We start from the raw sequence: 25707 nt of genomic DNA, 5'->3' as shown, positions 1-25707 counted from the left end.
TCTTTATAGGGAGATTGATTTGGGTCTGTTTTTTAGTTTTTAGTATGGGGGCAATAATGAGAATTTAAGGTCCCTCTACCCTTTCAAGATGCCTGCTATCCTCTAAGATGAAATAGTAATATATTTACGTCTTGTTTTTATGGTTTTCTTTTCTACTTTGGGGAGAAGAGGAAGTCATCTTGAGACACAGTCTTTCACTCTACAGCCCAGCCTCACCTGGCCTTAACTCCTGACCGTCCTGCTTCTACCTTCAAAAGCACTAAGATACAGGTTTGTGCCACCGTGGCTGGCTGCTCCCCCTTCACTTGCTGGGTACAGAAAGTGGTTACTGGGTAGAGAAAAATTGAAAATGTCATTTTACTGAGTACCCCAGTAGCATCTGTACTCCAGTCTCTCGTCTTCAAGTGGAAAAGTCCATTCTTGTGAGGTGACATTCGTATTTATTTTTACTTCTATTCACAAACACCAAAGTAGGAAAAGGTGCAAAGATTAAGAATATCTTAGTTCACACAAGGATTAGCCACTCTCCCCATGAATATAATAGTGTTCAGTGCAACTTCCCTTATAAGAACCAGGAAGGGCCTGTTGGCCTTGAAGGTCACCCTATTGGGGTTCAGTGACCGGCCAGTAATCACGACAGAAGTACTCGCTGCTGCTTCACTGCCTTCCTCATTTACCTGCAGGTCACATAGGAAACAAATATTAGCTACCCTACACACATGTACCCTAGGCACATAAATCACACCCAGACCCAGCCGCTCCCACTGCTGGTTTCTAGTAGCTAACACTCGGACACAAATGGTTCCCTCCAGAAATCTACTCGTTCTTAACCTCCAGTGTGTACAATGCACTGGGCTCATCCAAAACCTTGCAAGAATGCCACAAGTGTAATCCCTGAACTAAAAGTCACATTCTGGTAGCATGGTTGGACATTGTCAAATGCAACAGTGCATTGTTTTGAACCAACTGCGAAGAGAAAACTCAGACTCAAACTTGGAGATCTGCACTTTAAATTCACTCTCAAAGCATAAAGAAATCCCAGCTATCACTACCACCCCCCAAAAGCCACCAAGAACCCGTGGCTTATGAAAAGACAGCTCTCCAGTTAAGTGAGGTGGGGTTTTTTGGAGTAATAACCAGAAAAAAACAGCATTTGAACAATGGCACATCTGAAGGGATGCCTTCAGAAATTGACAACTGTTGACATACTGACCTGTCGGGGGTAGGATCTTGCTGTGCATTCTAGTACTGAGGCTAGCTTGCCATTTAAGATCCTGATTCCTGTGTGTGTGTGTGTGTGTGTGTGTGTGTGTGTGTACATGTACACCTTGCTAGCCTTTAATGTTCTGTATAGACCAGGCTGGCCTCTGTGTGTGTGTGTGTACACCTTGCTATCCTTTAACGTTCTATATAGACAAGGCTGGCCTGAAACTTGTGGCAATTCTCCTGCCTTGGCCTCCTGTCCCTGACTATTAATAAAGTACTTGCAATCTCTGTGTTTTGAGGGGCTGGTTAATGTGGGGTTTTTTTTTTCCTTCCCTTTGGTGTCCCACATCTATTGCATGCTCATTCTGAGACTAAATTTAAGTGATGTGAAGTTGCAATCCAGCAAGTCCCTTACCCTTCTGCTTCCTTAAGTTGCCACTAAGCTTGCTTGGATCCTAGAATTCGTTCTCTGGCACCATACTCTGGATATTTCTCTCTAATTGCAGCCTTTCTTTGCAAACACAAGTCCTGTTAGCTTTGTCTATCATTGGTCCTTCTGCTCACAGTCTTAGCTTCCACGAAGAACAGCCTACACCACTGGGCCTCAAACCTACTTGTAAAAATCTCCCAAGGATCTGTGTTAAGAAACAGATTCTCCAACAAGTTTCAAGATGGTCAGGGCTACAGGAAGAAAACCTTCCTCAACACACAAATCAACAAAAAGGAAAAAAATTACCTGGGCAGTGGTGGCGCACACCTTTAATCCCAGCACTCGGGAGGCAGAGGCAGGCGGATTTCTGAATTTGAGGCCAGCCTGGTCTACAAAGTGAGTTCCAGGACAGCCAGGGCTATACAGAGAAACCCTGTCTCGAAAAAAACCAAAAAGAAAAAAGAAAAAAATTCCCAGACTCCATCCTTCAGTCTCCAGGGTTAAGGATCCCCACCTTTAGGGTCCACACTTCAGTACCTAAGAACCAGAATTTCTACAACCTGTCACTACTTGGCTAACATACAATTCTATGTGCACCTTAATTGGGGGAAGACAGGCTCATCAATGCTGTACTCATTTCCTCCCTGGGATTTCTCAGTCTCAGCATACCACTGTGTGTAGTTAATCTCCCAAGAAGATCAACATGTGCCCACCTGAGTTTCCTGAAATGCTATATATCAAGATTGTTGTAGAACGCCCTTGACGCTAAGGTGAGCCATACTCATTAGCAACCCCCTGTCTTATGTTCAGTTGTTCTTCACCTTCTTCACTTAGGCACGGGTCCCTCCCCATTCTGTCCAGAATCGGTTTCAGTCTTACTCCATGCTTTTCACATTCCTGAAACATCTCAGAATTCCCTCTCCATGGCCTTTGCTGGCTCCTTTTCTTTGGGCTACCCTCTATGTCTCTCTAGCAGGAGAGAAGGTCAAACAGCCAAAGCTTGAGGGTTTCTTTGAAGTGCCATACTGAGGCGACCTCATGGCGGGGGCTACAAGCTTCTCCATGTGTACATGATCTAGAGGGACACTGCAGAGCTGCCTCTGCCACAGTCCTCTGCTGCTAATAGACCTGCTGTCTCCACCAGAAGAGCAGCAAAAAACTCCAGGAACACAGATTGATAAAATGCAAAAAAAGGCAGAGGGTGGAAGGAACTGAACTCACCTCAAGAAATGCTTTGTGGAATGCGTCGGAGACATAGAGGTCATCCCTGCCTCCAGCAACGATCCCTGGAAGAACAAGAAGGGGGGGAGGGGGCTGTGTCTTGAGAAGCAGACTGCTGAGCCTCCCTAATAATGCCCCTCACCCCCTCAATGGATACCTCTTAAAAACGGATGCATTTTGGCTTCGTTGACCTGGATCTTGTGACTTAATCTGATGTCAACCTTTTTGAGAAGGTGGAAGGGTGGGACTCTGCTCTCAAAAGAAAAACTTTACTATATCTAGCAAAAATATGTCTTTCCAGGCTGGTAACATTTTTAAGAGGTTTGGCTCTCAAAGCTAAAGATAGCCCAATAAAGATAAATCTAATTACCTAAGTCTAAGTCATTTTTAGCGAGGATCTTTGTGTAGCCTGAGCTGGCCTTAAACTGTCATCCTGCCCCAGCATGGAGGGCTGAGATTATAATTGTGTGCCACTGAACCCAGCTCTGTGGGCCAATGAGATTGCTCATCGGGTACATGAGTTTAATCCCGGGGCTCCATGTGGCTTTGAACCCCTGAGAGTTATCCTCTGACCCACCATGCACACACTTACACATTCCTCTCCACATACCATACATAACAACAAATAAATACATGTACTAATAAGTAAAAGATCTTGCCAGGCGTGGTGGTACACCATGTGTACATGATAAAAGGGATTAAACAGCTCTCAGGGTGGAGACAGCACAATCAGGGTAAAGCCAGACTTAGCTACACAGTGGATTCCAGGCTAACCTGGGCTACATAAGACCTTGTCTCAATGAAAAAAAAGGAAAAATAAATAAAAAGGTAAAAAGGTATTTTAAGGCTCATTTTTTAAATTTAATTATTTACTTACTTATTTTGTTTTTGTTTTTGTTTTTTTCAAGACAGGGTTTCTCTGTGTAGCCTTGACTATCCAGAAACTTACTCTGTAAATCAAGCTGACCTTATGCCAGGCAGTGGTGGCGCACACCTTTAATCCCAGCACTTGGGAGGCAGAGGCAGGCGGATTTCTGAGTTCGAGGCCAGGCTGGTCTACAGAGTGAGTTCTAGGACAGTCAGGGCTACACAGAGAAACCCTGTCTTGAAACCCACCCCACCCCCCCAAAAAAATCAAGCTGACCTTGATCGAACTCAGAGATCTTCCTGCCTCTGCCTCTCAAGTGCTGGGGGTTGTTTTGTTTTGTTTGTTTGGGGTTTTGTTGTTTTGTTGTTTTGTCTGGTTGGTTTTTTTGAGACAGGGTTTCTCTGTGTAGCCCTGGCTGTTCTGGAACTTACTTTGTAGACCAGGCTGGCCTCGAACTCAGAAATCTGCCTGCCTCTGCCTCCCGAGTTCTGGGATTAAAGGCGTGCACCTCCATGCCCAGCTAAGGTTTGTTTTTAATTTTAATTTACTATCACATTTTTATCTTATTCAAGATTGTGTGTGTGTGTCTGTGTGTCTGTGTGTGTGTGTGTGTATCTGTGTGTCTGTCTGTGTGTGTCTGTGTCTCTGTGTGTGTGTGTTTGTGTGTGTACATGAGTGCAGGTGCCTGTGGGGTCATGAGCTGTCTACTGTGGAGTCTGGAAACTGACCCTGAGTCTTCTGCAATGAGGACTGCTTCAGTCTGATTTCAATTGAAACAGAGCTCTTAACTGCTGAAATGTCTCTCTAGGCTCTAATTTATTTACTTTTGGGACAAGATCTTGTTCTATAGCCAAGGCTGTCCTGGAACACTCTGTGTTCTACCCTACCCCCCAGTACTGAAATTACAGGTCTCAATATGCATTGCTTTTAATGCCTGTCTCTTTGAATTCCAATGCTTTTCTGAATTCTTCCCCACCTGGTTTGATCTCCCCTGTTAGATACAGATTTCGGGGTGACAGACATACTTGTTGGACTCCTGGAAACAAGAGCAAAATCTCTTTCACAGGGAGGTTTGGAAGGGCAAGGGATCACCCTGAGCTTAGCACAGAGTCCGGGTGCCCTGACTTAGCACCCTTCCCTGGACTTTTCTGGATTCTCTCACTTTTGGTTAAACCACCTTGGCGTAGAAAGGAGGCAGGCAGATCTCTCCTATACCAACCTGGGAGTTGGGACTTCTCAGGGCTGAAGAGATCAATGAGGCCCATGTCTTGCAGCTGCTCCTTCAGACTGAAGCCATCCTCAGTGCGGAAGCGGGGCATGTGGACCACAAGCATCATCTCTGACAGCTCATCGAGCCACTCCTGCAGCAGCTCTGGGGTGAGCTCCCGCTCCACCTTGGCCAGGCTCTTCTCAGGCTTGGGCAGGATGAGCACCATGGTGATGTCATCCCCCTTGAAGGGCAGCTCTAGCACCTGGGTGCCCTCTGCCACGCGCCGGTATTTGAATTTGCCTTCCTGGTACATCATAGGCACTGGGCATGACTGCCCATCAACCTTATAGAACAGTTCCTTCCTTGTGTTCTCAGGGCTGAACTTTGACTTCCACAGGCCCTGAAAGATGTCAAGTGGGAGAATCATAAAGCAAGAACAAAAATATCCTAGCAGGATACTTATTGATATGGGACATAACTATATTATCTAATTGCATCAACATATAAATGTAGTTATTAGAAAAAAGTAGATAAGCATTAAAAGGCTAATGTCTATATCTGAGTGGTGCAGTTATTTATGTGTGTCTCATTCTGTGTGTGTGTGTTTTTTTTTTTTTACATTTCTGTATTTCCATCAATATTACCTTTTTTTTTAACATTTGAGAGGAGGGGTGTGCCACTGTGAGTGTGTGGACATCAAAGGACAATTTATCAGCATTCAGGAAACGGTTCTTCCTTCCTACCATGTGGGCTCCACGATGGGACTCAGGTTGCCAGGTATGGTGATAGCACCTTTACCAGCTGAGCCATCTTGCCAGCCTGGTATTGTGTTGTTGTTGTTGTTGTTGCTGCTGCTGCTGCTGCTGCTGTTATTGTTGTTGTTTGGTTGTTTTTTTAAGTCAGGAGAGTCTAACCCTTAGAATAACCTACACTCTCCTTTGCAAGTTCATTCTGTCTCGTGTTGTCTGCTCTCTATCAGCCTCTTTGCCAGAGCCAACCTCCAGAACTCTGTGCTCTGTCCCTGCTGAGTTAAGAGGCCAGACTCAGACAGCAATCCCTGAGATTTGTCTGGAAGTCCTGCCAGGAGGGGAATGGCTCCTGGCTGGCTTCCCACCTCATTCCTTATGGTTTTCTGGCTCTTTGAGATAAGTCAGTTAACCCTTCTGAGAGGTGGTTTCTCACCCACAAGTTAAGTACTAGAAAGAGCCAATGACTTTACAATGTTAACTGTGTGCTCTAAGCATGTATAACACCTAAGTATTTCACTTGTGTTACCTACTCGAACCTTTTGGTATACCTATAAAGTAGGTGAATCCTCATTACCATTTTATACATGCAGAAATAGGCCATAGGAAAGTTCCCAGTGACTCCCCAGTAATTCACATGACTTCATACACTTAGAAATGAGGAGCCAATCTTTAAAATAAAGAAATCATATGGCACAAACAGCCCACGGTCTCACTCTCAGTGGTATGACAATCTAGGATATTAATTAATAGCAAGTTGCCGCATAAACTGTAAGGGGTATCAAACAACACACTATGGAAATGCAGTCTACTCTGTTCTGGGGAGTGGGAGGCTCCAAGAGGCAGTGACTGACAGTAGCCATGGCTGGCTAAGTCTCCAGGCCACATGGAGAAAGGAGGAATGCAAACAGCGCATGTCTGAGGATAAAGAACATGTCACAGTTGCTGCTCTAAAGGGACAGTCCTCCAGAGTGCTGATGGCGTTTGTTCCAATATCCTCCCCCTGCTCTGTTTCAATTGAAATCAGACTGAAGCAGTCCTCAGAACCCTGGGCTCTGTGAGGAAAACAAGCCATAACATAGTACTGTCCCAGGCCCCTTCTTATTCTGGGTAGCCCAGCACTGGGAGCTTCCGAACCCCTAGGGGACATGTTCAATAGAAATTGTTCTTGGCAGTGGGGAACTCCATCACTGATGATTGTCAGCAAAATCATTTATTTTCTGATTTTAAATACATTAACGGACCTGCCTCTAATCCCAGCACTGGGGAGACAGAGGCAGGTGAATCTCTGTGAGCACGAGGCCAGGTCTACTTAGCAAGTTCCAGGACAGCCAGGACTACATAATACCCAGTCTCGAAATTTAAAAAAGAAAAGAAAACATTAATTGAATGGCAGAAATTGTCACACAAGTGTGAAAATTTGCCACATCTTGAAGAATGCTCAGTTAGTACGTTCACATAGTCTGCCCCAGCCTGGGGACACTACTAAGCCTCTGGACCTCTGGGCTTTCAGCAAATTTATATGGTTGCCTAGACCATGCATGGACCATTTCAGGAGGGATTTGACTACACATGCTTAATAGAGTAATAGTGAGAAGAAATCCCTGTCATCTCTCCAGGACCAGCTGACATACCTTGAAGTAAATGGTGTTAACCAGCACTAGGGCAGTGAGCTCGTTAATGGCGCCTTGTGGGATGACATCTTTGATGCGGCCTTCAGTCTTATTAGCTACCCAGTTGTTGATGGTCACTCTGGATTGCTCCGGATTTTCCTAAGGAAAACAGAAAATAATCCTACCCACCTATTCGACTCATTAGCTCTGACTGTCAAGTTCTCAATGCAGCATTTCTGTTGCTCGCCATTTGCTTGTTCTTTTCCCATGATGGGTTAAGAAGCCATCACTTTGCCAGGCAGTGGTGGTGCATGCCTTTAATCCCAGCACTTGGGAGGCAGAGGCAGGAGAATTTCTGAGTTTGAGGCCTCACAGAGTGAGTTCCAGGACAGCCAGGGCTACACAGAGAAACCCTGTCTTGAAAAGCAAACAAACAAACAAACAAAACAACCAAAAAAAGGAAGCCATCGCTTTAACCCACACCGAGGAGCCCTCAGTCATCCGATATGTCACCAGCTTTTGTTTTGTTTTCATCCACTTAATCCTTTGTCATGACAGGGCTCACACTCAGAGCCCAGCCCATCAATAAATGTTATAAGCAGCAGAAGAAAGAGGAGGAGACACAGGGCAGACGAAAGGGGCAGACAGGCTGGCAGACGGAAGGTAATGATGGTACCTACTCTGACCCCGGAAACCCTAAACTCATAGAGAAGCATCATCTCCAGTCTGTGGGAGGAAATCAGGTTAAGAGGATGGGAGGGGCCAGCGCCCTGTAGTCAAAGAAATGTAGACAACTCTGACCAGCTAGCGGTGGCTCACACCTCTAATTCCAGCACTCGGGAGGCATATCTCTGAGAGTCGGAGGCCAGCCTGGTCTACAGAGTGAGTTCCAAGTCAGTCAGGGATACATAGTAAAACCCTGTCCGGGGGCTTGGACATGGGGGATGGGGTAGAAAGAAAAGAAAAGAAAATGCTGACAGAAAGATGCTGTGGAGATTTGAATGAAAACAGCCCCAGAGGCTCATAAATGTGCCCGCTTAATCCCCCTTTGATTAAGGATTTCTGAAAAGGATTAAGAGGATTAGATGCATAACTGGGAATGGGCTTTGCCAGTCCTAGCATCTCTCAACTTCTCTGTCCTCCTATGAATTAGGAAGTAAGTTCTGAAGCCCATGCCTGCCTGTCCGCCACCCTGCTTCCCGCCACCCTGCTCCCCGCCACCACACTTCCCGCCACCACGCTTCCTGCCACCAGGCTTCCTGCCAGAAAGGAAATGACTAACGCTCTGAGATTGTAATTAAGCCCCCCAATGAAATGCTTCCTTTTAGAGGAGTTTTCTTGCTCTTCACAGCAATAGAACAGTCACTACAACAGAAATCAAGGAATTTCTTTGCTGTATTACTTCCTCAAAACACTTACTAGGCTCGTGTGCTTCCTGAATCTCCGAGGGGGCATGGAACACGCATTATGCACCTATTTTATTTGACCATGACATAGCTGAACTTGGTAGATGAAATGAAAAAGTAATCCCTTGTACAACATCTAAAGAGTAGCCTCTATATCTGAAGGCTTGAGGACCGTGGCTCTGTGAAGCCTTAACCAAGGGTGTGTTCCGTGGCTTCTGATTTGTCCTCAACCTCCACCAACCATTGGCAAGCAGTGTCGTGTCCCTCTGGATCCTGTTCCTCTCCCTTCTTAGTGCGAGTGGCAGGGACTCTGTCACCTACAACTCACCTTGAAGTCCAGGGGCTGGAGCTTGGCTCCATAGACAACCTCACTAACATCTTGATAGCTCTCGTTGAAGGTGAGGGATTTGTCTCCAAAAAGGCGGTTGGCTGATACCAAGTCAGAGGACTTGTTGGCTTTTCGATAGAGTCGGCAGTTCAGTTTGGCAAAGAAGAAGTGGATCTGGTCGGATGTCTTCTCAGAGATGGTATCAAATTTAAAAACCTATAGATGACAAAAAGAAAATGGTGGTGGTGTGGTTGGACAGTCAGTTACCATGGGTGCAGAATACAGTGCTGGTCCAAGGGCCATCTCAGCTGTTAGCTCACTCCAGCACAGTGCCTGGCACAGCATAGACACTCAGCTCATGTTCTAAAAACAAATATGCAAGAAAAAAGAATAAAAGACAGGAAACATAATTGGGAAGGAACAAGAGACAGGAACGCCACTGGATCTTTAAGGAACTATAGACCAATGCAGGGTGCTTTCTCACTGTGAAGGGAGACGTCCTCTTGGTAATTACAGATATCTAAAGGAACCAAGGTAGTGCATCTCCTTGTAACACTCATTCTCACAGCATTTGCTTGGGTCAGCATTCTTGGGGGCTCTGGAATACAGGTTGTAGAAGGGCTAAGAGAAGAAAAGATTGTGTCAGAAGGGAATAAATGAACCCAGAATCAGAGTCTCAGGATTAGAAGGGGCTTAGGAACCACACACATGCCAGTCAGAGCCATAGAAGCTGCCATAGACCTAGCGCTCACTCCTCAGGTGGAAAAGGCCTTTTGGTTTTATTTATTCTCTGAAGTTTTCCTGGTGTCCTGATAAGCACTCTGTGCTTGTGTGTGTGCCCATGAGCACGTGGGCATGTGTGCACATGCTCAGAGAGGTCAGAGGACAAGCTCAAATATTGTTACTCAGGTACCACCCACCTTCTTCTTTTCCTTTTTTAAAATACTGTATTTATTTTGGGGTGGTGAAAGAGTGCCTCATAGATGTGAGTGCCTCAAGGGGCCAGAAGACGGCACTGGACTTTGTGGAGCTGGGGTTGCAAGAGGCTATAAGCTGCCAGACGTGGGTGATGGGCACCTAATCTGGGTCCTCTGGAAGAGAGGGGAGCTCTTTTAACCTCTGAGCTGTCTCTCCAGACCCACCTTCCCACTTTGTAAGTCAGGGACTCTCACTGGTCTAGAGCTAGCTGACTAGGGTAAGATGGCTGGCCGGCAAGGGATCTATCTGCCTATCTCTACCTCCCTGGAGCTAACACATGTGCACCATGCCTGTGTATATAGGTTCTGGAGCTCAAACTCAGGACTTGGTACATGCAAGGCAAAGCACTTTACCAATTGGCCTTCTCCCGGGTCTCCTTTTATCTGTGACTAAAAACTCTATAAGTTTCTCTTTGCTCTAGAGAAAGAAAATCATATCCATTTTTCTATATTTGACATAATAAATTGTAAGATATGTAGAAGGGACTCAGAGGACGTGTGTGGATTAGCAATGTTGTTCTGCCTCTGGTGGGTTTTTCTTTCTGGTTTTATTTTGCACCAATAGAGAGTAACCCCCGAGTTCTGCATATTACTGGCCAAGTGCTCTACCACTGAGCCACGTCTCCAGCTCCCGTTGGTTTTTATAGGGAAGGTCATGTTTAAGCTCACATTCAGGGAACAGAGACAGACTATAAGGAGATGCTTGAGACTGATGCCTGTGTGTACGAATGCCTGGGGGGGGGGGGTGGGTTCTAATGTGCTGCCATCCGCCATTCATTCACAAGAGCTTCAGGAACACAGAATGCAGCAAGGACAGGCTCTTGTGTGCTGTGCTGGGGACAGCAGATGCAGTATAGAGCCGCATGCCTGAGTCTGAACACATGAGTGGTGTTCAGTGGAACTGACCTCTTGAGGAGAGGAAAGGAAACCTTCCTAACTCCCAGACGTCTATGTCTTGGGTTCTGAGGACACTGTATGACATGCTGCAGGGGCTTCTGCCTCCCTGCCACTTATCTTTGTTTCCAGAGTGAGATCCGACCTGAAGAAAGCCAAGGGCAGAGTAAGGATCTCATGTTTCCAGACACAGTTTAGGGTGATACCAGGGCCAACCTCTTCTTCCCTGACCTGCCAAAAACGGGTGGCAGTACTGAAGTGATCATTACTGCCCATAGCTCCAAAACAGTCTGTTTCTTTGAGGCTTCTCAGCTTCCTGGGATCCAGGTCTCACTACATAGAGATATAGAGCCCTAGAATCGACCCCAAGAGCCAATCTGCTTCAGTTCACTGGATGGCAAATTGTCTTTCCCTACCAGGGCAGGGCCTAGGATATTCACCCAGCATATGGATGGCCCCAGCATAGAGATAGTGCTGGATTTAAAAAAAAAAAAAAAAGCTGGGCGGTGGTGGCGCACGCCTTTAATCCCAGCACTTTGGAAACAGAGGCAGGTGAATTTCTGAGTTCGAGGCCAGCCTGGGCTACAAAATGAGTTCCAGGACAGCCAGGGCTACACAGAGAAACCCTGTCTCAAAATAAATAAATAAATAAATAAATAAATAAAAAACATACAAATGGCCAAATGAACGAATATACAATTAACTGGACATAGTACATACCTGCAATCCCAGCACTTGAGGAGTAGAGGCAAGAGGACCCCAAGTTCAAGAACAATGTGAGTGAAGCATTGTGAGACATTGTCTCAAAAATGAATGACAGAAAGAGAGAGAGAGAAGGAGGAGGAGGAGGAAGAAGAAGAGGAGGAGGGGGAGGAAGAGGAGGAGGAAGAAGAGAGGAAGAAGAGGATGAAGGAGGAAGAGGAGGAGGGAGAGAGAGAGAAACTATGACTGAAAAGGGAGTGGTAATCCCAGCCTTCTCCTGTTTATGAATAGCACACAATATGAGCTAGCAAGATAAATTAGCAGATAAAAGCATTGCTTATCAAGCTTGACAATCTGTGCTTGGTCCCTGGAACCCACAAAAAAAGCCACATATAGGCTTGCATCTATAATCCCAACACCCCTTTAGCAATATGGAATACAGGTCTCCTGGAAGCTTGCAGGGCAGCCTGGACCATGCGGTGTGCAGAAATGAGGGACCTTCATCAATAAGGAAGGAGGAGAAGGAAACTGACCCCTGAAAGTTGTTCTCTGACTCCGTGTGTGCTCCTCTCAAATAATAATAAGTAAAACCATTTTTTATGGGAGAGAATAGGAAACATTTATGAGGAAGACATTCAGGTAATAACTCCTTGCCTAGTTAGCCACATGATAGCTAACACTTGTAATTCTTCTCTTCATGAAGCTGAGGCCAGGTGATCATCACAAGTTCAAGACCAACTAGAGCTATATAGAGTAAGTTTGGGGTCACCCTGGGCTACACAGAAAAAAAAAAACCTCAAAACTCTAAAAAAACTAGAGTTATTTAAGAAAGAAAGAAAGAAAGAAAGAAAGAAAGAAAGAAAGAAAGAAAGAAAGAAAGAAAGAAAGAAAAAGAATCCTGGACTGGAGAGATGGCTGAGCAATTAAGATCACTGGGTGCCTTTCCGGAGGACCAGGCTTCAATTCCCAGCACCCACATTGACAGCTCACAACTGTCTCTAACCCCACTTCCACATGCAGGCAAAACACCAGTGCACATAAAAAAAATCATTAAAAAAAGAAAAATTATCCTAACACATGAAGTACTGATTCAAAGAAAATCATAACCCACAGTGAGATCCCCTAGACAAGCGGATGTGCGACATAAGGAGATCCAAGAGACACTCCCCACAAGGAAAGAGGAAGAGGGCTTTACACTGTACCTCCATCAGCTGCTTGAGAGTGTCGTTACAGGCACCCAGCTTGGTCATAGCAAAAGCCGTGGAGATGCTCAAGGGTGACAGGAAAATGTTGTCGTTGTCATTCTTGGAGTCTGCCAGGTGCTGGTAGAAGTTAGTGGCAAATCGCGAATTGGCCTTGGACAGTTCCCAGACCCGCCGGTTGGTGGCTTCTGGAACCTTCTGCTCTGAGCCATCCTCCTCGGTGGCCTTCTTCCCAGGGGAGCGGTAAATGCACAAGGGATTCACGGGGATGTCTCGGGGCTTCGCTATGCAGATGTCATCCACAGGGTTTCCGTGACAGACAGCACAGCCCAAGGCACCAATGAGGAGCAGAGAGAAGAGACAAAGCTTCCTACAAGGGACAGAACCATGACTCCCCATCCCCACTGACCACGACAGTCTTATTCCTGAAAGTGTAGGATTCCAGCCTTAACGTTTGAGCTAAGCATCCTTGTCCATCTAGGACAAAACCAGTCCTAGGCTCCTTGCCTGGACACGTGTGTGTGTGTGTGTGTGTGTGTGTGTGTGTGTGTGTGTGTGTGTCCATGCTAGGCTAAAGAAGAACGCAACGTTGCCTTTGATGAATGGAACGCCCACATGAGCCCAGTAGAGAGAGTCGAGAGTGTGAAGGGAGCCACCTGAAGGGGGCAGGAAACCCCAGACAAGGACGGACTTTAGCCTGAATCTTGCAGGACTGGCTTTGGCGAAGATGGGTAAGAGAACGTGAACGCAACGGAGCAGCTGAGTACGGAAGGCCCCAGATCCGCAGCTCCAGCCTGCACGCAGACGGCCAGACTTACTATTGGCCGGACAGTTCGGTCTGGAAGGCGGGTGACTTCCATAGTGAGATGTGACTTGCTGAGCTGTCACCTCCCCCACACACCTGCTCTTCTATCCTTCAACCCAGTGGATCCTGACACCAGTCCAGAAACCTAGAAGTCATCCAGATCCCTCCCCTCCCCCTCCTGGTTAAGTCAGATCCCAGATTCAATGAATTCTCCTTCCTTACCCTCTGACCTCTACTGCCCCCTCCTTAGTTCTGCCCTCGTTATTTTCTGTCTCCTGAAATGTTTTAATAGCTTCTAACAAGGGTCACTAAAAGTAAAGGTAATCTCACTTTGAGGGTGTCAGGGATAGCCCAGGCTGCCCCATTCTTACTATGTAGCTGAGGATGACCTTAAACTTCGACTTTCCTCCCTCCAGCTCCCAAACGCTGGGATTATAGGCATGCACTACCATGCCCAGCTTGGTATCTCATCCTAAACAACTGAGCTAGTAGCCAGGTGTGCTGAGGGTTAATCTCAGCATTTGGGAGGCTAAGGTAATAGGCACGAGGGCAGCCTGGGCTACATTATACCTCAGTTAAAAACATGAAGTAGTGAGATTGGCAAGAGAATATGGATACTCAATAAAGTAATAACCAAGAAGTAAATGCTCTCCCTCCAGGTGCTCTGGGGTGCCTGGGTGAGGGGAGGGAGTCTGTATCTAAGCATTGCGGCTTTCCAGTCCCTTCTGGAAGAAAAAGTCAGGCAGGTAGGCTGCTCAGTGGCAGATGGTCTAACTGGGGGGTAAGGGCAACCAAAGGATGCGTGGATTTTTGTGTGGTCTGATACCAACAGGTAGAGTGACAAGAGGGGAGAGGGATAAGGGAGGGGAGAGAGGAGAGAGAGGGGAGAAAGAGGGAGGTGAGGGGTGAGGAGGGGGGGAGAGAGCCATGGCTGTTGTCTTGTCTTTCCCATTTTGTTCTTGGGCATATCTGGAAATGTGAATAGCAGCTGGAGAGGCCCTAAGCTCTGCTGTGCATAATCAGGAACCATAATGGTCAGGCCACCTCTCAATTTTTAGCAACCTACACCAAGGAGGGAGAAAGGGGAAGGAGGCTTTGGGAGGTAGTCGGAGGCCACAGCGGCAGGTGGGGGGCAGCTGAGTAGGAAGAGGAGCAGAAAGCAGATTAGGAGGCTGCCCTGGAAGTGTGCTCTGGCTTGCCCATCTCTTCCCAAGGGAAGCACCCTTGGCTCCTGAAGGAGCTAAGAACCTCAGGTGTGGCTTAGCTGAAGTGATGGCTTCCAAAAGGTCTTTGACTAACTACCAAGGAGAGGGCCTGGTCATCTAAAAAATGTCAGAGGTCATCCTTGAGAGTCCTTCAGAGGTCAGAAAACCCAGCCAGAGCTGACAGAGGGAAGCCCACTGCTTACCTCTCACCAGCAGCCCCACTTCCTACCCCCGTGGAATACATGGCCGATGCTCCTACAGAGATGGTGCTGACTGAGACAATCACTCTGAAAACTGGTTCTTTCCCCTAAATCTGAGAGGTCCAGAGGCCAGGTGGGGGAGGGAGCTGATCAGGAGAGGAGGGCTGAGGTCAAAGGCTGATGACCAGTTCCCAGGGTTAAGCAAAGCACAGAACTCCGTGTTGTTTAATTAGTAGACAAGTTAAAGTTCAGTTAGGCCTAGGGAAGGTGTGGCCCCCTCTTCTTGCCTGCAGCCCTCCAGTCTTCTCTCTTCTTTGTAAGGAAACGGGGGCACATGGAGGACTCAGATCCACTGAGGGGGTTCCCGACTCAAGAGGGCTCTGTGGGGAAAAGCCCTGGTGCCTCAAGTCAGGAGAGAGCAGACTCGGAGGGTGATGACTGGGAACACCTGCTTGTTCTGCTCCCTGCCTGCCTCTGATGGGCTAGCCTCAGGTTTGTTATGTATCTAAGGCTGACCTTGGACATCTGCTCTCCCTGTCTCTACCTGCCAAGGGCTGGGATTACAAGTGTGAGCCTCGGCATCTGCTTCTCCTACTGTGCGCAAGAAATCATACTATTGAATCGTTTCCTTTCCTTTCCTTTTTTTTTTTTTTTAAGATTTATTTATTTATTATATGTAAGTACACTGTAGCTGTCTTCAGACACACCAGAAGAGGGAGTCAGATCTTGTTACGGATGGTTGTGAGCCACCATGTGGTTGCTGGGATTTGAACTAAGGACCTTTGGAAGAGCAGTCGGGTGCTCTTACCTGCTGAGCCATCTCTCCAGCCCCCTATTTTTTCTTTTTTTAATATTGAAGTATCACAGAAGTTTATTTAGAAATAAGTTTCTTGCCGGGCAGTGGTGGCGCACGCCTTTAATCCCAGCACTTGGGAGGCAGAGGCAGGCAGATTTCTGAGTTCGAGACCAGCCTGGTCTACAAAGTGAGTTCCAGGACAGCCAGGGCTTCACAGAGAAACCCTGTCTCGAAAAACAAAACAAAACAAAACGTTTCTTATGAAAATGTCCATGATCCAGTTCTAATGTGTGTGTGGGGGGTGCACTTCTCTGCTGAAGGTGAAGAGCCATTGTTTAGACTCTCTCCAAGGCTTCTGCCTGATGATGCTGTTTCCTTGGCGACCACCATTGCAAGGTTGCTCTGTTGCTCAGTGTTGCTTCTGCTCTCCACACTCATCATTCGCCATTCATCCCTTGGACATGTCTGCCACCATTTCACTTAAGAACTTCTTGTCCATTCAGTTCTTCAGTTCAATTCAGGAGGGCCTTTCTCATGGTGGCAATTCTGCACAACCCAAAACACCTTTTTTTTTTTTTTTTAAGGTCTTTTTGAGACAGGGTTTCTCTGTGCAGCCCTGGCTGTCCTGGAACTCATTCTGTAGATCAGGCTGGCACTGAACTCAAGAGATCTGCCTGCCTCTGCTCCAGACTGCTGAGATTATAGGCATTTACCACCAACTCCTGGCTCGAAATATTTCTTGAAGAACAAACAAGCCAAATTATGTCTGTACATATTATTATTAATATTTTAGTAGTTCTTGGGGGGATTAAGTAAATTCGAGCTAAGTGGAGATAGGAGGCTCCTTTATCTCAGTTTTCCTCACTAGGATTGCTCTGTGTTCAGCATTCTGTGTGAGGAATTGTGGGGAATGCTTCACTATCTAGATAGGAACTCATCGGGTCTGAAGTCACTGCAAAGGTCTTGCCTGACTGAGCAGGACATTTCAAGGACGGATGCCAGAATTTGTTGCTCAAAGGCCCATCATCACTCTTGACTAAAGACAAACATCGCCTGTTTAGCCAATAGAGGGATATGATCTGAGCTGCAGGCATGCAGGTGAGGTTCTCCTCAGGGTTAGAAAGCAGCCATGTATGTAACCAACATACATAAAGTGAGGATAGGGACAGCACGCCGCCTCAGTGGGTAAAGGCATCTGCTACCAACCCAATGACCTGAGATTGGTCCCTGGGACACACGTGGTAGAAGAAGAAATCTGACTCCCACAAATGTCCTCTGACCTCCATCTGCACTGTGGCATACACAACAAACAAACAAACACTTAGGGATGTTTGTGTGTGTATGATACATGCGTGTGATTACAGGTAACCCTAGCAACGGCATGTGTGAGGGCAGAGGACAACGCTGCTGACTCGGTTCTCTCCTCACCTCTATGTGGCCACTAAGGATCACCTTCCAGTTATCTTCCTGACCTTCCAGCTTGCTCTGTCTAGCAGGCTTGGTATTTTTGAGTGCATAGGCCAGTTAATTTGAGAAAATCTGGCCTTCATTACTTGGTTGAAACTGCTGCCAGCAAAGCCTCACCTGCAAAGTTAGTTTTCCCCTTTTTATGAAATGACATTTTCACCTGCTAATTTAGTCGGTTTTCATGGTGTCTCTCTCTTCCTCTCTCTACCTCCCTCTGTGTGTGTGTGTGTGTGTGTGTGTGTGTGTGTGAGAGAGAGAGAGAGAGAGAGAGAGAGAGAGAGAGAGAGAGTAGTATACTCAGAAAAGTGAGGATTTGAGGGTTGGGAGGCCTGCCTAGGCTGCACAATGAATTTGTGGCCATCTTGTCTTCAAAAGAGAAAGGAAAGAGTTGAGAGATTTGTGCTAGACTACACATGTTGCTAAAGCCATGGGGAAGCAGGCACTCCTACCTTCACTTTGGGTATCTTAGTCAGGGCTTCTATTCCTGCACAAACATCTTGACCAAGAAGCAAGTTGGGGAGGAAAGGGTTTATTCAGCTTACATCTCCATACTGTTGTTCATCACCAAGGAGGTCAGGACTGGAACTCAAGCATGTCAGAAAGCAGGAGCTGATGTAGAGGCCATGGAGGGATGTTCTTTACTGGCTTGCTTCCCCTAGCTTGCTCAGTCTGCTTTCTTATAGAACCCAAGACTGCCAGCCCAGAGATGGTTCCACCCACAAGGGGCCTTTCCCCCTTGATCACTAATTGAGAAAAGACCCCACAGCTGGATCTCATGAAGGTACTTCCCCAACTGAAGCTCCTTTCTCTGTGATAACCCCAGTTGACACATAAAACCAGCCAGTACATTAGGGAATGCAAATGACTGAACTCCCTGATAGGGAAGTTGCTCTCTGGGCTGCCATTCCACTTTAGGAATCCAAGCTAAGGTCCACTTGCATACGTATAATCTCGGCCACCACCAACAGCCCTGTGACTGAGGGAAGGATTCCCTAGAGCATCTAAGTGGGAAGAAGGCGACTGCAGAGTATTATGGTGTTGTGCCTTTTGTAAAAGGAGGATGCAGATGGGTGGGCAGAAAAGGGTGTAAGGCCCAACAACACGTAAGCACCCCTATTTTCTTGAGACAGGGTCTGTCCTGTCTCAGGTTGGCCTCGGTGCATAACCAAGGCTCTTGAAGTGCTGATCTCACTGCCTCTGCCATGTCCAGTTTATAGGGCGCTGAGGCTATCCTCTACCCCAGGGTTTCCTGCTGCTATGGAAGCAGTCTACCAACTGGGTTCAACACCCCCCCCCATCGATAGGGTTTCTCTGTGTAGCTTTGGCTGTCCAGAAAATCACTTTGTAGACTAGGCTAGCCTCCAACTCAGAAATCTGCCGGCCCCTACCTCCTAAGTGCTGGCATTACAGGCCTGTGCCATCACTACCCAGGTTCTATTTTTGTTGATGTTTGTCTTAGTTAGGGTCTAGTGCTGTGATAAAACACCATAAAAGCAACTTGAGGAGGAAAGGACTAATTTCCTCTCACATGTCCCAGTCATAGTCCTTTTTCCGCAGAAGTCAGTATGAGAACTCAAAGTAGGAACCTGGAGGCAGAGACTAAGGCAGAGGCCATAGAGGGATGCTGCTTACAGGCTTGCTACACCTGCCACCTTAGAACACCTGCAACCACCAGCCCAGGGGTGGCTACTGCCCACAGTGAGGTGGGCCCCCTCCCACATCAACCACCAGTCAAGAAAATCCCACAGGGCAATCTTCTGAATTTTGGTTCCCTCTTGCAAAATAGTAGTTTGTGACAAGTTGACGTAAAAGAGGCCAGCACAATATCCATTTGTTTTTGAGACAGTCTCTTACACGGTTCAATCTACGCTTGGCTTTAGAACCTGTCAGCCTTAGCCTTTTGAGTGCTGGGATGATATATTCCACCATGTCTGAGTTTTCTAATTTTTTTTTTAACCCATCAATATGCCACTTAGGCAAAAGGTCTCGACTTGATGAGCAACAATGGTGGCAATGCCGCGTCACAGGGAGGCGTGGGAAGAGAGGTCCTAGTACAGGCTGAGGGTGGCAGCACCTGATCCCCGAGCAGGTGTGGGGAGGGGAGATGGAGGAAGCCCACTTCAGTGTCTGCTGGCAGAGTAGTAGTGTTTAGGTGCCTGCCTAGCAAAATAATCTGGGTTGGCTAAGAATGTTCTATTGTCTGTAATTTCACCATTATCTTGCTGTTAGCTATTGGATTGTATCCAATAAGCCAAATACCCAAAGATGAAGTGTGATTTCAAAACACTATATCCCAGAAGCTATGCTGGCTGCCTTCCAGACATTGCTTCATGTGCTCTACCGGGATGTTGCTGTGCCACGCTTACAGATGGGGAAAACAAACGTCTGTTTCCTTGGCTTGAGTACTTGTCCCCATCACAAAATTAGGGGAGATGAGGTTCAAGCCCCTCCTTTGATAGCTGTTTCACAGGTCTTGACCTGAGCTCTGAACCCCTGCACCACCTCTCCAGCCTTGTTTTACAGGTCTTCTATGTGTTGTTAAGGAATTGTCCATGTTCTCTGGCTACAACTCAGCACCTGCTTGTTTTTTTTTTTTTCCCCCTCCCACCCTGGTTTTTGAGACAAGTTCTTTCTTACTATGTAGCTCTTACTAAATCCTTTTGCTTTTGTTTTCCCCCATGTGAAGCTTGTAACTTCTCCCACCACCTGGTTCTTTTCCTCTGGATAGTCTCAAGTTTGTTCATAATGCTCTCAAAAATCCAGGTCCCAGAAATGACCTTAGAGGCTTTCTCATTGGCTACAGATATTGTATTAGTGTACATGTGTCTGATATGCATCCCAGATGAGCACACCCACCACATAGCTTCTATATCATGTGGCCAGCTCTTTTTAGCAGCTCAGTTTCCGTGTTGCATGATAAAGCTGTAACTGTTCCAAAGGCCTGCAGGTTACCAGCCCAAGCATTTCCTGACTCTCAGCTGTGGAACCCATCATTTTTGGGATATGCTATGGGGATTCCATTCCTGAAAGAAAAGCACCTGACTGTGATTTTTGGCTAAGAAGCAAACACCTGTCTTACTCTACGATATCCAACATTGCCATCAGAAAGACAACAAGGTCAAAAGACAGTCCTGCTGAGCTGAGCTGCACTGCCCCTGGCTGTTTTCCCCAACACCGTGTGCTGCAGCAGGCCTCCTTAGAGTCCTCACTACCAGCCTGGCCTCAGCTTCTCACACATACAGCTCCCCTTGGCTTTCACTGGCTTGAATGATCCCAAAGCTCTTCTCTTTTGGTTCATCTTAGATTGTGTTGAGAAAGGAAAGAAAAAAAAAAAAAGAGACTATTTCCAGGCAAATTGATTTGTGACTGTACTCCCCTTTGCATACTCCATAAAATATTTAATTAGTTGTATAAGATATAAGAAAAATGTTCTAGGGCTGGAGAGATGGCTCAGCGGTTAAGAGTACTAACTGCTCTTCCGAAGGTCCTGAGTTCAAATCCCAGCAACCACATGGTTGCTTACAACCATCCGTAATGAGATCTGATGCCCTCTTCTGGGGTGTCTGAGGACAGCTACAGTGTACTCACATATAATAAGTAAATAATCTTTAAAAAAGAAAAATGTTCTAATTTTTTTTGAGACTTTAGTTATATCCAGAGCTGGAGGCAAACTATTTATGAGGGGCCAGGGATGTAGTTCAGAGGTGGAGTGCGTGCTCTGTAAGAGTAAGCAAGACACAGGTTGACTAATCAGCACTAAAAATGAAACTTTAAAAACATTCTCTGTGTGTGTGTGTGTGTGATGTGTGCAGCTGTGTACATAGCACAGCACGTGTACGACCCGAGGACGTTTACAGAGTTGGTCCTCCCCTTCGCCTTTGATGGTTTCACTGTGCAGTAGAATCCGGACTAGCTGGCCCTGAAGCCTCTGGGCAACTCAGTCTCTGCCCCTCGTCTCACTACTGGAGTTGTGGCATTTCAGATGGGTACCACTGCAATTGGCTTTTCATGAGGTTCCTGGAATGAATTCAGGTTGCCACTCTGACCCACTGAATTATCTTCCTGCCTTCTGATATACTCGTGTCAGAGAATTTCCCTACTTAACTGTTGAACCACTTCTCTCCATTCTGAGTGGAAACAAGATTGGAAAGCACACATCGGGTCTTCCAGTGACATTGACAGGAAAGACTATCAACGTTTACTTCCCCTCTAATTTTTGGGACCTCCTTCAGGTCATTAATTCCTTTCTACAGCAGCCTCCAGTCTACATAAATCACTGTGAGCAGGTCATTAACTGGCCTTTGCCTGCTGCCCTCATGCCCTAGGCTGTGGTGTTCTTGTCTTTGGTAGCTCAGATCCTCCTGTGGTTACTGAGTAACTCCTTTCCATAGAGCTTTGGCAAAACACAGAGCCTCAAAGCAAGGGCATGCCTAGCTCCTCTGGATTGTCGAAGAAGGATCTTAGGGTGATAACAGCATCTTCGGGTGGTAATTAAGGTGGGATGAAGCTTATCAAGAGCAAGCCCGGCATTATCATGTTGGCTGCTTTTCCCAGGGTCTTGAAGCATCTTACTGGAATTTGCCCCGGTCCTCAGTACAGCTAGAAAGTTCAGTTTGGGTTTCAGTGAAATCAAACCACAAGAGCAAATATTTATTGAACATGCTCAGTGCACACAGCTGTGGGCTCCGAATGAGATAGGACTCAATAAACATTTATGTTTGAAGAGGTACAGATTTTTTTTTCTGATTTAGCAGTTGATACTTCCTTAATGGAGAGATTATTGAGACTTTTTAAAAAATAGGCATTACTGATTCTTGAGGACAGAAATACCCCCTGGCAATGGGCAAAGAGACACCTATGGTAGTGGTATTCTTGTATCAGTCAGGGGCAGAGTGGATGGCAGTTATTCATCCTAGATTAATGCCTGGCTTGATGGCCAAAGCTGTTTCATGCCTAGGGCACATAAATAAAGAAATAAATATTAATCAAGGTTGGGAGGTAGTACAAGAGTGGCTTGGGGGAAAAGCTCACTGCATGTAAATTAGCTCAGAAGTTGTAGGAGGTTAGAGAAAACCACAGAAGAAAAGCAGAGCGCAAAGTCAGGGAGAGTGGCAGAATTCCCAGTGACACGGGGATGACAGTCTGACCTGGAAGCAGCAGGAAGAAACGTGGCTAAAGGTAGGACGAAGGTGTGTGCTGTGATGACCACAGCTGAGTTATAGACTACTTCGCCTTTCACACATCTTCCAAGCCTTGCTTTAGAAAACCCTTACAAGTTCATTTAAGGGACAAGGAGGGCATGAGGGTATGGGAATGACTGTATCATGGTAACCATCAGAACTCAGTTAAAGAGTCCAGGCCAGAAATGGCTCAGCAGTAGAGATGTCAGCAGGACCACTGACAACTCTTCCAGAGTACCCAGGTTCAATTCCCAGCACCCACATAGCAGCTCCCCTCTCTAACTTCACTTCCAGAAGTGATGATGTTTTTTCCTAGCATCACTGGGTACTGCATGCATGTGCTTCAGACATGACACGTGTATGCAAAAACAAACAAACAAAACCCACAACAACAAAACAAAAGCCTCCAGGCATCGATGGCGCACACCTTTAATCCCAGCACTTGGGAGGCAGAGGCAGGCAGATTTCTGAGTTTGAGGCCAGCCTGGTCTACAGAGTGAGTTCCAGGACAGCCAGGACTACACAAAGAAACCCTGTCTCAAAAAAACAAAAAAACAAAAAAACAAAAAAACAAAAACAAACAAAAAAGCCTAATACAGATTAAAATATAAAACCCCAAACTACCAGAGGCCCTTCCACCATGGTGGAAACAGGCATGCCATGCCTTGAGTCTAGGTGTACCCTAAGTATCCAGGGAGTAAAAGGTTTAGTTTAGACATATGACACAGAGACAAAGAGGTACAAGAGAGCACCTTTAGGTCCTAACAGGGCTTGGGAGGTTAGGAGTATGTGTGACAGACTAAAATCACTATAGGTTTTCCTTTCAACTATCCGCAAGGGCTTTGATGCCATGAAAAGGATGACCAAACAGAAGGGGACTAAGGAGTTCTGTCACCTGTCTTCAAGTCACCACACAGAACCAGTCTATTGCTCAACCCCTCTCCTACTTCAACCACTGGGCTGGTTCAGGCCCTAATTTCTTGTAAGCTGATTGCAATTGGAAACCTAGCCTCACTTTAAACAGATTCAGCATGTCCATGTCTAGCTTGACATCTGTATTGGTGTTGGTATTGAACTGATAAATATAAAGCTGCTCAGCAGCTAGGTCCATTTTTCTTGCGGGGAATCCAGGTTTGATTCTCACCACCGACATGGTGGGCTACAACCATGCTTAACTCCAGTTCCAGGGGATTCAATATTGACTTCTACAGACACCAGGCACACACATGGTGCACATACATACAATAATCTTCAAATAGAAAAAAAAAACAAGTCCCCAAACAAACAAACAAACAAACAGCAACCTAGACTCCTGCAGGCCTCATTGAGACTCCTTCCTTTTGTACCTGCTCACGCTGCACAGGAACCCTGACTTCCACTTAATGTCCCTGCTTCTTCTGATGTGAACCCAGCTAAGCATCACGCCACTCACCTCTCCCCTTAAAGTCTTCAGGTAGATGTGTGTCTTCTGGTTATGTCTTATATCTCACCACTTCACTAAAATGTCTCAGATACAAATCAGATCTATTTCTTAAATTACCTATTATGGTGAGTCTTACGCAAGTGTGCTCTTTGGCCACACTGAACGCGGTATCATCTGGGATCATATGCCTCCAAGCCCCACCCCAGACCAGCTGAAAGTGACTGCACCTTACCAAGGGCTCCAGTGAACGCCATGCACATGGGAGAGCCATGCGTAATTTTTTCAATAATTGTGAATAAAGAGGCACACATCTAGATTTTTGTACTTCCCTGCATACTACCTTCTGCTTATGTTTTCTTTACTATCAGTACAAGGCCATTTTATTTTTAGTTTTGAGACAGGTCACATGTAACTCAGGGCCTTGAACTTGCCAGTGTAGCTGAAGCTGGCAGGCCTTGAACTTGATCTAACCTGGAACTAGAGACTAGTGCCACCACACTTTGGCATGGTCTACAGCCCTTGCCATCTGATCCTACCTCCTCTTTTATCCATGGATTCAAGGGAAGCTGGGTGGGGGCTGGTAGCATGGCCTGTTCCTGGAGCTTTAGTGGGGTAGTGAAAGCTACAAGCAACACCTCTTCAGCTGCCTGTCTATAGTAAGTTGTAATGAAGGTCCCCATTTCAACTCAGTCCCTTCCCTCAGAATTCATATACCCTATCTTCCCTTACTAGGACGGCTTAGGACTAACATCCTAGTCCCCTCTCCATACTTCAGCTCGCTCATGTCTTACCTTCACTGTGGTTTCCTCGGGAGAACTTCACCAGCCAAACAAAGTTAAATATACACACACACACACACACTTTTCTTTGGGGATGGTGCTAGAGATCAAACTTAGGGCCTTGTACAATGAAGTTAAGTCTTGTCCAGTCTCACAGCTTCTTGTTCTGAAGATGACAATTCGTTGATAATTCTGTTTAATGTCATCATCTTATTGAGTCAAAGGCTCACTATGCACCCCTGACTAGCCTGGCATTGAACTCCTCATACCAGGCTGGCCTTGAGACTCGCCTGCCCCTGTCTCCTAACCTCTGGGAATGAAGCTACCATAGCCAGCAAGATTAAGGTATCTAAAAAGCCTGTGCAAAGTTCCATAATTAGAGCTCATTGATGGCAGAAAGTACTTTTGTCTTCTGTTTTGTTAAGCATATGGAAGTTTAGTAGTTGATAAATTCACTTTTTGTTTTGGGATATGGTATAGCCCAGCCTGGCCTGGAATTTACTATGAAATATAAGTTGGCTTCCAACTCTTGTTCACTAGGGTGCTTCATTTATGGGCCGCCACCATCTCCATCTCCTGCTGACTACTGTTTTGGAGTGTGGGGGTGTATGTAGGCGAGACAGGGCTGTCCTGGAACTTGCTATGTAGATCAGTCTTGACCTTGAGCTCAGAGGTCCATCTGCCTCTGCCTCTAAGTACTGGGATTAAAGGTAGGACATCATGCCTAACCTCTTTCTTCCCAGTGTTTTATTTTTTAATTTATTATATGTAAGTACAGTGTAGCTATCCTCAGACACTCCAGAAGAGGGAGTCAGAGGGAATCGAGATGGTTGTGAGCCACCATGTGGTTGCTGGGATTTGAACTCCTGACCTTCGGAAGAGCAGTCGGGTGCTCTTACCCACTGAGCCATCTCACCAGCCCGTTTTATTTTGATTTACTTACATACTGACCAAAGTTTTCCCTCTAACTCCCTCCCACCCAGTCACCCCACCCCACTTCTCTTCAGAAGAGGGTAGGCCTCCCACAGATATCAACCAGCTTTGGCGGA

The 25707-nt window shown here is 46.4% G+C and overlaps 1 protein-coding gene and 1 non-coding gene across 2 annotated transcripts; one reads left to right on the top strand and one right to left on the bottom strand.

Annotated features, from left to right (window-relative positions):
• Window positions 1–333: 333 nt before the first annotated feature.
• On the bottom strand, window positions 334–15158 carry Serpinc1 (serpin family C member 1). The gene is made up of 7 exons (XM_021176895.2): window positions 15017–15158; window positions 12804–13173; window positions 9029–9244; window positions 7316–7453; window positions 4945–5335; window positions 2858–2922; window positions 334–677 (listed from the first exon to the last, which is right to left on the bottom strand). Exons 1-7 carry the CDS (start codon window positions 15055–15057, stop codon window positions 501–503), a joined length of 1398 nt encoding a protein of 465 aa, XP_021032554.1. The 5' UTR covers window positions 15058–15158; the 3' UTR covers window positions 334–500.
• Window positions 15159–22104: 6946 nt separating this feature from the next.
• On the top strand, window positions 22105–22242 carry LOC115032454 (small nucleolar RNA SNORA48). The gene has a single exon (XR_003838131.1). It is a non-coding gene; the product is annotated as a small nucleolar RNA SNORA48 (small nucleolar RNA).
• Window positions 22243–25707: the final 3465 nt, after the last annotated feature.

The sequence above is a fragment of the Mus caroli genome, unplaced genomic scaffold, assembly GCF_978045245.1.
Source record: "Mus caroli unplaced genomic scaffold, Mus_caroli_1 scaffold_1, whole genome shotgun sequence".
NCBI classification, from domain to species: Eukaryota; Metazoa; Chordata; class Mammalia; order Rodentia; family Muridae; genus Mus; species Mus caroli.
This window is presented reverse-complemented; position numbering and strand designations above follow the sequence as displayed.